Source organism: Pelodiscus sinensis, chromosome 18 (genome assembly GCF_052426305.1).
Source record: "Pelodiscus sinensis isolate ZL-2025 chromosome 18, ASM5242630v1, whole genome shotgun sequence".
Classification (NCBI taxonomy): domain Eukaryota; kingdom Metazoa; phylum Chordata; order Testudines; family Trionychidae; genus Pelodiscus; species Pelodiscus sinensis.
Genome location: NC_143069.1, coordinates 35,265,400 through 35,276,682, shown reverse-complemented (window position 1 = coordinate 35,276,682; position 11,283 = coordinate 35,265,400). Strand labels below are relative to the sequence as shown.

At 72.3% G+C, this 11,283-nt stretch overlaps 2 protein-coding genes across 3 annotated transcripts; both read right to left on the bottom strand.

The window, feature by feature from the left end:
• Positions 1–107: 107 nt before the first annotated feature.
• On the bottom strand, positions 108–2,769 carry NUDT16 (nudix hydrolase 16). Its single transcript, XM_089770257.1, has 3 exons — positions 2,573–2,769; positions 1,265–1,534; positions 108–589 (listed from the first exon to the last, which is right to left on the bottom strand). The coding sequence occupies exons 1-3, from the start codon at positions 2,711–2,713 to the stop codon at positions 320–322; spliced, it is 681 nt and encodes a 226-aa protein (XP_089626383.1). The 5' UTR covers positions 2,714–2,769; the 3' UTR covers positions 108–319.
• Positions 2,770–3,214: 445 nt separating this feature from the next.
• On the bottom strand, positions 3,215–10,496 carry NAA10 (N-alpha-acetyltransferase 10, NatA catalytic subunit). Of its 2 annotated transcripts, XM_089770259.1 has the most exons (10): positions 10,259–10,496; positions 9,149–9,216; positions 8,578–8,736; positions 8,035–8,133; positions 7,698–7,756; positions 7,537–7,582; positions 7,269–7,384; positions 6,914–6,958; positions 6,746–6,830; positions 3,215–3,425 (listed from the first exon to the last, which is right to left on the bottom strand). In XM_089770259.1, the coding sequence occupies exons 3-10, from the start codon at positions 8,596–8,598 to the stop codon at positions 3,249–3,251; spliced, it is 648 nt and encodes a 215-aa protein (XP_089626385.1). In that variant the 5' UTR covers positions 8,599–8,736; positions 9,149–9,216; positions 10,259–10,496; the 3' UTR covers positions 3,215–3,248. The 2 variants fall into 2 exon arrangements, with proteins under 2 accessions (XP_089626385.1, XP_089626384.1); XM_089770258.1 differs by lacking the exon at positions 10,259–10,496 and having other exon boundaries at positions 9,025–9,309.
• Between the last annotated feature and the right edge of the window lie 787 nt (positions 10,497–11,283).

Genomic DNA, 11,283 nt, shown 5'->3' with positions numbered 1-11,283 from the left:
GCAGGATTCCGCCCCAAGTCCTGTGTGCTGGGACTGGGGGGCACGGAGCCCCCCCGAGCGCTGGGAAGGCCCCCCCCCCCGCCTGCTCCTCCCCCCCAGTCCCCTACTCACACCCAGCGGGGCTGAGACTCAGGCCTGGGCTCGCAGGGGCTGTGGGGCGGGTGGGGGCAGCTGGGGGGGACAGAAATGGCGGGAGCCGCTCCCCGCCGGCAGGCTCCGGCCCGGGCTTCCCCCCCCAGCAGAGCACAGCGGGGGCTCCCCCCTTTATTCACAGCGTAAGGGGGGGGGGGGGACTTTATTGTTGTGACCCCGGGAGGCTTCACAGCCCCTCCCCCATCACAGTTTCCTCCCCCCCGCTAATGGGGGGAGCGGCCCCCAACCGGGTCCCTCTGCCCGGGGGGGGGGCAGGGCCCTGGCCCAGACACGCGACCGCTCGCTGCAGCTCGAGGGGGGGCACCAGCCCCAGCGCCCCCAGCGCCCCCAGCAGCTGCTCGCGGGCGCCGCCGATGAAGCTGTTGCCGAGGAAGGCGGGGAGCCCCCCGCGCCCGTCCCGCAGCGTGTAGAGCGGGACCCGGACCAGCCCCAGCACCTGCAACCAGACGGGACGGGGCTGAGAGTGACGGGCTGTAGGCCCCCCCCCACTCCGCGGCCCCGGCCCCGCCCCCTCCTGGTCCCTGACACCCCCCCACTCCGCGGCCCCGCCCCCTCCCGGTCCCTGACACCCCCCCACTCCGCGGCCCCGCCCCCTCCCGGTCCCTGACACCCCCCCACTCCGCGGCCCCGCCCCCTCCCGGTCCCTGACACCCCCCCACTCCGCGGCCCCGGCCCCGCCCCCTCCCGGTCCCTGACACCCCCCCCACACTCCGCGGCCCCGCCCCCTCCCGGTCCCTGACACCCCCCCACTCCGCGGCCCCGCCCCCTCCCGGTCCCTGACACCCCCCCCCCCCACCCTCCCCGGCCCCGCCCCCTCCCGGACCCTGCTCCGCCCCCCCTCCCCACTCCGCGGCCCCGCCCCCTCCCGGTCCCTGACACCCCCCCCACTCCGCGGCCCCGCCCCCTCCCGGTCCCTGACACCCCCCCACTCCGCGGCCCCGCCCCCTCCCGGTCCCTGACACCCCCCCACTCCGCGGCCCCGCCCCCTCCCGGTCCCTGACCCCCCTTCACTCCGCGGTCCCGCCCCCTCCCGGTCCCTGCTCCGCCCCCCCTCCCCACTCCGCGGCCCCGCCCCTCCTCCCCCCCCACGGCTCCCCCAGCCCGCCCCCACCTCCAGCCCGTGGTCCTTGGCTTGCGTGGCTCCGTCCTCCAGGGCCCGCAGCTGGGCCAGGCTGAGGCGCTTGGCGTAGAAATGGGCCACCAGGCGCTCGGGCTCGGCGCGGCGGGCGCCCAGGTGGTCGGTCTCGGCCAGGCAGAGCGAGGCGGCGCCGGGCCCCAGCTCCTCGCGCAGCTCCCGGCTCAGCCCCTGCTCCAGGGACCCGTCCCGGAGCTCCACGAACCCCCCCGGGAACCCCAGGCGCCCGTCGAACCGCATCTGCATCTGCGGGGGAGGGGCAGGTTAGCGGGAGGGGGTCGGGACAGCCCGTCCAATCGCCAGGTGCCCCCCTCCCCTCCATCTCCCCGGGCCCCCAGCCCCTCCCCCGGGAACCCCAGGCGCCCGTCGAACCGCCCCTGCACCTGCGGGGGGGGGGGCCTCGGGACAGCCCGTCCAATCGCCAGGTGCCCCCCCTCCCCTCCATCTCCCCGGGCCCCCAGCCCCTCCCCCGGGAACCCCAGGCGCCCGTCGAACCGCCCCTGCACCTGCGGGGGGGGCCTCGGGACAGCCCGTCCAATCGCCAGGTGCCCCCCCTCCCCTCCATCTCCCCGGGCCCCCAGCCCCTCCCCCGGGAACCCCAGGCGCCCGTCGAACCGCCCCTGCACCTGCGGGGGGGGGCCCCCTCGGGACAGCCCGTCCAATCGCCAGGTGCCCCCCCTCCCCTCCATCTCCCCGGGCCCCCAGCCCCTCCCCCGGGAACCCCAGGCGCCCGTCGAACCGCCCCTGCATGTGCGGGGGGGGCCTCGGGACAGCCCGTCCAATCGCCAGGTGCCCCCCCTCCCCTCCATCTCCCCGGGCCCCCAGCCCCTCCCCGGGAACCCCGGGCGCCCGTCGAACCGCCCCTGCACCTGCGGGGGGGGGGGGCCCCTCGGGACAGCCCGTCCAATCGCCAGGTGCCCCCCCTCCCCTCCATCTCCCCGGGCCCCCAGCCCCTCCCCCGGGAACCCCAGGCGCCCGTCGAACCGCCCCTGCATGTGCGGGGGGGGCCTCGGGACAGCCCGTCCAATCGCCAGGTGCCCCCCCTCCCCTCCATCTCCCCGGGCCCCCAGCCCCGCCCCGGGAACCCCAGGCGCCCGTCGAACCGCCCCTGCATGTGCGGGGGGGGCCTCGGGACAGCCCGTCCAATCGCCAGGTGCCCCCCCGCCCCTCCATCTCCCCGGGCCCCCAGCCCCTCCCCCGGGAACCCCAGGCGCCCGTCGAACCGCCCCTGCATGTGCGGGGGGGGCCTCGGGACAGCCCCCCCTCCCCCCGGGCCCCCCGCACCAGCACGGCGTGGCGCAGCGGGACGCGGCCGAAGAGCCGGCCGGGGCAGGGCGCGTGGAGCAGGGCGTGGCAGGCGTGTCTCCACTCGGGGGGCTCCAGCCGCAGCGCCTCGGCCCGGGACAGGACCTGGGAGTCGCCCATCCCCACCGCCTCCAGCCTGCGCCTGCCCCGCCCCTTTCCGTAGGCCGCAGGAGGGGCGGAGCCCGCCGCAGCCAATCAGCGCCCGCCTGTGGGAGGCTGAGCTGCGGGTGGGCGGGGCAAGCAATTCGAGCGCGCTCAGCTGGGCCGCGGGGGCGGAGCCAATGGAACGCAGACCCCAGAAGCAGCATCCAATGAATGGGCAGGCTGCCTCGCCAGAGCCACGCCCGGGGGGGGGGGGGGGGGCAGTGTTTCTAGGGTGCCCCCCCAGCATGGGAATTCCCTGTAGGCTTGCACGAAATAGACTTGTGCCTCAGTTTCCCTGCTGGAGGGCACGGTCCCCATGGCTCGGGGCTGTTCCGTTTCTGTGGAGACCCAGCCATGGGGTCTGTCCCCTTAGGCTGCGGGGCAGGGGGTGCCGGAAGCAGACTGGCCGGGCTGACTCCCTCCCCCACCGGCGAGCCAGGCAGGCCCCGGCAGGGCACAGACCACACGGAGCCCCCCTCTCAGCAGGACCATTTATTGGGCTGGCGGGGCCCTAGGAGGCCGAGTCGGAGGCCTCGGAGCTCTCCTTGACGTCCGTGCTCTCCGTGGCCTCGCTCACGTCCTTGCTGTCCCCTCCGCTGTCCTCGGGGCCCCCCGCACAGGCCTTGGGCTCCAGGGGGCCGAGCACCAGCTGCCGGCTCCGCTCCTTCAGCTCCAGCTGCCGTCTCAGCTGCAGGGAGAGGAGAGGTCAGGCAGCCCGGCAGGGGCACTGGCAGGCCTGAGGCTGCGCGTCCGGAGTGAGAGGCACTGTGGCGTAGCGGGGGGTCTGCTCTGGGACCCGGGCCCCCGCTGGGATGGGAGATTCTCACCAACTCTCCCACACGTGGATTAACCAGACACCCCGGCTCAGCGTCCCGGGGGACCAGCACTGGCTGGGGGGCAGTTTCTGGCTGGTATCATGGGGGAAGCAGCCTAAGGAAGGGGCTGGGATTTAGGGACCCAGGCTCCCCCACCTGGAACCGGATTGCATCTGTGCTGGGCTGCACCCTGGAGAAGCGATAAACTGCCCCTGTTCTACCCGCTGGGGGAGTCTTTGGCTGCGTCTAGACTAGCAAGTTTTTCCACAAAAGCAGCGGCTTTTCCGCAAACACTTGCCAGCTGCCTACACTGGCCACTTGATTTTGCGCAAAAGCACCGACGTTCTACTGCCCGAAATCAGAGCTTCTTGCGCAAATGCTTCGACGGCCCCGTTCCGGCAAGAGCCCTTTTCCGGAAATGCTTTTGCGCAAGAGGGCCGGTGTAGACGCTCAACAGCGTTTTCTACAAAACGCCCCGATGGCGAAAATGGCGACCAGGCCTTCTTGCGCAAAACCGCGTCCAGACCGGCCACAGGCGCTTTGCGCAAAAAGTGTTTTTGGAAAAGCGTCCTGCCAATCTAGACGCTCTCTTCCACTAATGCTGCCAGTCCAGACGCAGCCTTTGTGTGCTATTACGGGGGTGCAGGAGGCGGGGCACCCCGCCACAGGCACCGGCAGAGCTGGGAGGAGTTCAGCACTGGGCTGGCAGGCGCTGCGGGTTGGGAACAAGGGGCAGGTCGGAGCAGTTACAGGTCAGTGCGTGAGACAAACTGGGGTTTTCCCTTATTTTGCACGTGGACTGGAGCGTGCCACATGAATATGATGCGTGCCTCAGTTTCCCTTTGTATGGCACCCCTGTGGTGGAAATGGGAGTGTGACATAACGGGGCCTGTGTTCGCTCTATTGGGTTGTGGGTCTTTCCTACTGTGGTAACGCAGTCTGTGTATGCGTGCCTCAGTTTCTCTAGGCACTTCAGTGGAGCCCGACGGGGGATGGGGATGCCGGGGCGGAGCCTGCCCCATCTTAGCACATCCACAGCAGCAGCTCAGGGTGTTGCTGTGACCTGAGCCGGGAAGGGGTGACAAGGGGGCAGGGCTGCCTGGGAGCAGTGGCTGGGGTGGGAGTTACTCCCCGGGGGCAGCAGATGCAGGGAGGGGGCAGGGCCCTGGCTCCAGGCCCCCCTCCCCCCAGGCCGCTCCTGGCTCCAGGCCCCCCCCCCCCCCGGCTCCAGGCCCCCCCCCCAGGCTGCTCCTGGCTCCAGGCCCCCCCCCAGGCCGCTCCTGGCTCCAGGCCCACCCCCCTCCAGGCCGCTCCTGGCTCCTGTGACAAGTCTGGGCTACACTGTGTCCCTGGGACCCGACAGCCCTTCTCCTCTACCTGCCGCCTGAGTCGCCCGACTGCGGGAGCGGTTGTTCCAGCTGCCTGCACATAGGCCATGCCGGCCCCCAAGCCCCAGGAGGGGATGGCAGCCAGTCCCTCCGGGCACAGGCATTAGGAGAAAGGCTGGAAGAGAAACAAGGAGCCCAGCCCGGGTGTCGATGGGGCAGCTGGATGCTGAGCTCAGACCCCTTGGGGAAGGGGGCCCGCCCCGTGGCATCGCTGCGGGCAGCGCATGGGGATGCTCCGAGGTCCGACCCAGGGAGGCTGAAGCTGCGGGAGGCCCCTGCCTTGCAGCTCCAAGAGAGGCATCGTCCGGCCTGGCTGCACATGGAGCAGCGCCAGCATCCCCGCCCCGGGACAGATGGTGGCAGCGGTGGGATGCAATGCATCCTGTGGATGGAGCGGTCAGAGGAAGGTGGATTAGCGAGAGGCAGGTGGGCTGATGGCTGAGTGCGGTTCCAGGAGGTGGAGGAGCGAGGTTGAGGCCCCCCAAGAACTGGCCACGTTGCGGGGGGTCCCGCCAGGGAGAGGGGAGAGCACAGGTCTTGCGCGTCTACGCCCTAGGAGCAGCGCAGAGGTGAGAGAGGCTGCGGGTGGCAGACCCGTGGCCATGGCCCAGCCGGGGGCTCACCCCCAAGATCCTGAATCCCAGCACCCACAACTAGCTGCAGTGCGGAGGGACCTGGCTGGCCGGGCGGGCGGTGCAGCCCTGGGGACAGGAGGGATCCCTGTAACTGGAATGGGGCCCATGCAGGCTGCGGGGCCTGGCCTAGACGTCCTGCTCTCAGGACACCAGGAAAAGGGGAGAGGGCTCTGGCCCTGGGGAACTGGGGGGGTCCAGTTGGGGCCTGCACCAGGCCAGGGCTCATCCCGGTGGGAAGAACAAGCTGCCTGGGGTGGCCCTGACTGAGTATGGGGAGCTGCCCAGCCGGGCCCCCTGCCACCGCTGGAGCCGCAGCAGAGCCGGGAGCCCACTGGTGGCTCCTTGGGGGGCAGGTGCCATTCTGGGCCCTGGGAAAGCAGCCAGGGCCACTCCCGGGGTGCTGGTGCCCAGGACGGCCCATTGTGCGGCGTGGCGTGGGGGGGGCTGTCCGCTCGGTACCCGGTGCCCTGCGCTGGGACGCAGTCTCAGCCCCTTGCTGGTCGCTGTGGGTGACCCCTACTGGCCTCTGCCCAGCGGGGGGCTGCCTAAGTCAGGGAGAACCGGCAGACAAGTGGGGGGGGCAGCCTGAGGCTGCTGGGGCTGAGGCGATGGACCTGAAACCACCCTGCCCCGAACCCTGGGATCACCCCACCTCTGGGAGCCAGTGGACCCCTCTGCTCTGTCGGCTGGGGGCAGGGCCGGGGGACCCGATGCCGTCACAAGCGGTACCGGAAGCTCAACACGATCCCCGCGTCTGGGCCCACTGCCCCACTCCCAGGCCCCTCCCCAGGCACGACTGGCAGGGGGGGCTCAGGAGCAGGGAAGCACCAGCCGGCCGGTGGGCTGGGCCGGCAGGAGCAGCCAGGAGCACTTCCCAGCCCTGCATGCGCTCTGGCCGCGCTGCACTTAGTACGTCCCCCTCGCCCTGCCATGGCCGCTCCCAATGACAGGGGCCAGCACCAAGCGCCTGAGGACTTGCTTGAACACGGTGGGCCTCAGTTTCCCTATGCGTGCCTCAGTTTCCCCGCGCCTGGAACCAGAGTGTGAGTGGTGGGAATGAGGGTGACACACTGGGCAAGTCGCTGCTGGCTGTGCAGTTGGGGTGCAGGGCTAGGTGGCTCCCCAGGGCCCCCAGGTACCAGCAGGTCTGGCAGGCCACGCTGTCTGTACCTCATCTGCCATCTGGGTTAGGTCCCGCTTCATGGCGTATGCGTCCTCCCCGTCGGCGTAGTACTTGGGCTCCACCTCACTGATCCTAGGGGGGTGGGGAGCAGGTTACCATGGGGGGCAGGGGGCCAGGCAGACCCTGCCCCGCCCCACCCGCTTCCCCACACTCACTGGAAGTTGAGGGTGTTGGAGTAGAGGTGAAGAGCTGCTCGGTTACTGCAGGAGAAGAAGGGGAGTCAGTAAATGGGGGCACCGAGAGAGATGGGCCAGGGGAGAAGGTGGGGGCCCAGCTGTGCCAAGGCCTGGGGGCAAAGGTGGGACCTGGGGCAGGACTCACAGGGCCAGGGGGCAAAGGCAGCTGGCAAGGGGGAGCCGTGGTGACCAGCACCTGTGGATGGGGATGGAAAAGGGGGAGGCATCTTGGGGGAGAGGAGAGGGGAGGCGGGGAGAGGGGGTGCGGAGGGGGCAGGCCCGGGGGGCGGGGAGAGGGGGCGCGGAGGGGGGGAAGGGGGCGTGGGGGGCTCACCTCTTGCGGACGTGCAGGGAGACGTACTTGGCGTTGAAGTTCTCGATCATGGCGCGGGACGCCTGGTCCATCAGCTTCTGCGCCAGCCCCAGGCGCCGGTGGGAGCGTTTCACAGCCTGGGGGCGAGGAGATAGGGGGTGCCTGACCCCTTCCAACGGCCATGCCCCCCGGCCCGCCCAGCCCCCATTGCCTCAGTCCACCCCCCGCCAGCCCCCCCTCCAGCCTCCCGTGCTGCTCTCAATCTGGCAGCTGCGCGCGGCTCACGCACCAGGGAGGTGATGTGTCCGTGGGGCAGGTCGTCGGGGTCCTCCTCCCTAGAGCGACAGGAGAGGGGTCAGCGACGAGCTGGGGGGCAAGAGTCTGCCCCCTGGCAGGCACACTGGGAAAGGGCAGGGGGTGGGTGCTGAGGGCGGGGAGCCTGGGACTCACATCTTGGCCAGCACGTAGCCCACGATCTTGCCATTCTCGTCCTCAGCGATGTAGGAGAGCTGGGGGAGGGGGGGAGATCAGGACTCGTGGCCCCCTGAGCCAGCCCCCCGCCCCCCCACAGCCCTCCCATCCGGCCCCCATAGCCCCCTTTTCTGGCCCCCGCCACCCAGTCTCCTTACCCTGCCCCCACCCTCCACAGTCCCCTTATCCGGTCCCTGCCCCCCACATCCACCACCGCCTGCCGCAGCCCCCCCATCCAGGCCCCGCCCCCCAGCCCCCACATCCACCACCGCCTCCCGCAGCCCCCCCATCCAGCCCCGCCCCCCGCCCCGCACACCTGCGGCCAGGACAGGCCGTGGTAGAAGTAGTATTTCATCTGGTAGTTCTCGGGCAGGCACAGCAGGTTGCAATGCTGCATGTTGGTCAGGTCCTCGGGCTGCGGGGGGGCGGCGTCAGCGGGGCGGGACCCCCCGCTCCCTCCCCCCGGACCCCCCGCTCCCTCCCGCCGGGGCCCCCCGGACCCCCCGCTCCCTCCCGCCGGGGGCCCCCGGACCCCCCGCTCCCTCCCCCCCCCGGACCCCCCTCCCCTCCCCCCCCCCCCGCTCCCTCCCGCCGGGGGCCCCCGGACCCCCCCCCCCCTCCCTCCCCCCGGACCCCCCGCTCCCTCCCGCCGGGGGCCCCCCCCCCGGACCCCCCCCCGCTCCCTCCCCCCGGACCCCCCGCTCCCTCCCGCCGGGGGCCCCCGGAATCCCCCTCCCCTCCCCCCGGACCCCCCGCTCCCTCCCGCCGGGGGCCCCCGGAATCCCCCTCCCCTCCCCCCGGACCCCCCGCTCCCTCCCGCCGGGGGCCCCCGGAATCCCCCTCCCCCGCCCCCGCCCACCCGCGCGTTCCGAATGTTCATGGCTCCGGCTCCGCAGCTCCCGGCGGCTCCTCGCGGCTTCTGAGCTCGGGGGCGGGGCCCAGGCAGCTCCCACCTCCCCGAGAGGCTCCGGCCAATCCTGAGGCCGGACGTGGGTCACGGGATGTCCATCAGCCAATCCTGATGAGTATCTGGGGTTTAGTCCCGCCCGCGCGTTCCCGGACTCGGCCACTCCTCATTTGGCCGGGCACAGCCAATCCGCTGCAGGATCAGGGTTTTGTCCCGCCCTCCCCACCGGGCCTCAGCCAGTCGCGACGACGTGATTAGGTTCCGCCCATGTCCCATTACCGCCCAATCAGCGGGGACCCACTCATTAACTTCGTCCAATCAGCGCTCGATACTAGGATGGCTCCGCCCAATCCTGTCTCGGTCAATGGCCGCCCGATTGGATACCCTCATACGACCCACCTCCCACCGAACGCACCAATCCCAGTCTCGGAGCTTGGCTCGATCCAACCAATCAGATCGGACAACTTCCTCGAGCCGCCATTCGCCCATCAGTCAGCGACGGACGTTTCTTCCAGCCACTCACCAGCCAACCGTCATCTGCCTGAGAATCCCGCCCATTCATGCCAGCAGCCAATCAGAAGCCGCAGCGCACTAGAGTGACATCGCAGGAGCCCAATCAGAGTAGACTTTGGGCCAAGTTGTAGCTGTGACTGTGCAGCAGCGCGCCAGGCCCGGACTCGAGCCGCGGACAGCCCCGCCCCCCGGGAAGTGTTTTAGCGGCCGGGAAACATCCGGCCCCGCCCCCAGTGCCCCGCCCCCGGCGGTTCCCCAGCCCCGCCCCTCAGTACCCCGGCCCCGCCCCCTCGTGACCCCGCCCCCGCGACTCCCCAGCCCCGCCTCTCAGTACCCCAGCCCCGCCCCCTCCTGACCCCGCCCCCGGCGGCTCCCCAGCCCCGCCTCTCAGTACCCCGGCCCCGCCCCCTCGTGACCCCGCCCCCGCGACTCCCCAGCCCCGCCTCTCAGTACCCCAGCCCCGCCCCCTCCTGACCCCGCCCCCGGCGGCTCCCCAGCCCCGCCTCTCAGTACCCCGGCCCCGCCCCCTCCTGACTCCGCCCCTGGCGGCTCCCCAGCCCCGCCCCTCAGTACCCCGGCCCCGCCCCCTGGTGACCCCGCCCCCGCGACTCCCCAGCCCTGCCTCTCAGTACCCCCGCCCCGCCCCCTCCTGACCCCGCCCCCCGCAACTCCCCAGCCCTGCCTCTCAGTACCCCGGCCCCGCCCCCTGGTGACCCCGCCCCCGCGACTCCCCAGCCCTGCCTCTCAGTACCCCGGCCCCGCCCCCTCCTGACCCCGCCCCCCGCAACTCCCCAGCCCCGCCTCTCAGTACCCCGGCCCCGCCCCCTCGTGACCCCGGCCCCCGCAACTCCCCAGCCCCGCCTCTCAGTACCCCGGCCCCGCCCCCTCCTGACCCCGCCCCCCGCAACTCCCCAGCCCCGCCTCTCAGTACCCCGGCCCCGCCCCCTCCTGACCCCGCCCCCAGCAACTCCCCAGCCCCGCCTCTCAGTACCCCGGCCCCGCCCCCCCGCCCCTCCCCAGCCCCGCCTCTCAGTACCCCGGCCCCCCGCAACTCCCCAGCCCCGCCTCTCAGTACCCCGGCCCCGCCCCCTCCTGACCCCATGCGCAGCCAGGTCCGGACCTTCTGCCTCCAGGCCCTGCAGAGACTCCTCTTTAGTGCAGGTGATCCGGCATGGGGCACCTTGGCCTGCGCCCTCCTCTGCCGCCTCCGAGGGCTCCGATACGACCGGCAGCTCTTCCTCATCCACCCGAGGGGCCTCAGCGGCGCCGGAATTCTACCAGGAGCCCCTCCGGACCCGGCAGCTCTTTTTGGCAACCAGGCCCGTTGTGGCCACCGAGGGAGCAGACCTCGCGGAGCCCCTGCTCCACAATCCAGCCAGTGCGCCGGAGGCTGATCCTGGTGGACTACGCCGGGGGGGACTGGGTGGATCCCCGAGCGCTCGCTCGACGCCTGGGGCTCTCCGCCCTTTGGACCCCCCTGCGCCTACTCCAGGGGGTGGAGGTGGCCTTGCCGCGGCCACTCTCGGCCTCCTACAGAGAGCCCTGCGAGAGGGGACGCCCCGCCCCTCCCTTCCTGCAAAGCCTCCGTCCATTTGTATTGGGCCCCTGTTCCGCGGGCCCCCCCGGCCTCCACACCCCTGGACTCCCAGCCGGCTGCTGTTCCCGGACCGCACCCAGGGAACGGCTGTACACACTCGTGCGCCACACTCTGCATCTCCCACCCTCCAGTGCCCCACCCCCGGCGGCTCCCCAGCCCCGCCCCTCAGTACCTGGGACCCGCCCCCAGCGACCCGCCCCCTCCTGACCCCGCCCCCGGTGGCTCCCCAGCCCCGCCCCCCCTGACCCCGCCCCTGGCAGCTCCCCAGCCCCGCCCCCCCTGACCCCGCCCCTGGCAGCTCCCCAGCCCCGCTTCTCAGTACCCCGGCCCCGCCCCCACTGATCCGCCCCCTCCTGACCCTGCCCCTGACAGCTCCCCAGCCCCGCCCCCCCTGACCCCGCCCCTGGCAGCTCCCCAGCCCCGCTTCTCAGTACCCCGGCCCCGCCCCCACTGATCCGCCCCCTCCTGACCCTGCCCCTGACAGCTCCCCGGCCCCGCCCCCCTGACCCCGCCCCTGGCAGCTCCCCGGCCCCGCCTCTCAGTACCCC

Excerpts from the sequence above, each read along its gene's own strand:
- NUDT16 (XM_089770257.1), bottom strand. The coding sequence starts at position 2,713 with ATGGGCGACTCCCAGGTCCTGTCCCGGGCCGAGGCGCTGCGGCTGGAG. Across the intron at positions 1,535-2,572 it reads CGCTGCGCCACGCCGTGCTG|ATGCAGATGCGGTTCGACGG; the intron begins GTGCGGGGGGCC and ends CCTCCCCCGCAG. Across the intron at positions 590-1,264 it reads CCAAGGACCACGGGCTGGAG|GTGCTGGGGCTGGTCCGGGT; the intron begins GTGGGGGCGGGC and ends GTCTGGTTGCAG.
- NAA10 (XM_089770259.1), bottom strand. The coding sequence starts at position 8,598 with ATGAACATTCGGAACGCGCGG. Across the intron at positions 7,757-8,034 it reads ACGGCCTGTCCTGGCCGCAG|CTCTCCTACATCGCTGAGGA; the intron begins GTGTGCGGGGCG and ends CCCCTCCCCCAG. Across the intron at positions 7,583-7,697 it reads GGCTACGTGCTGGCCAAGAT|GGAGGAGGACCCCGACGACC; the intron begins GTGAGTCCCAGG and ends CTGTCGCTCTAG.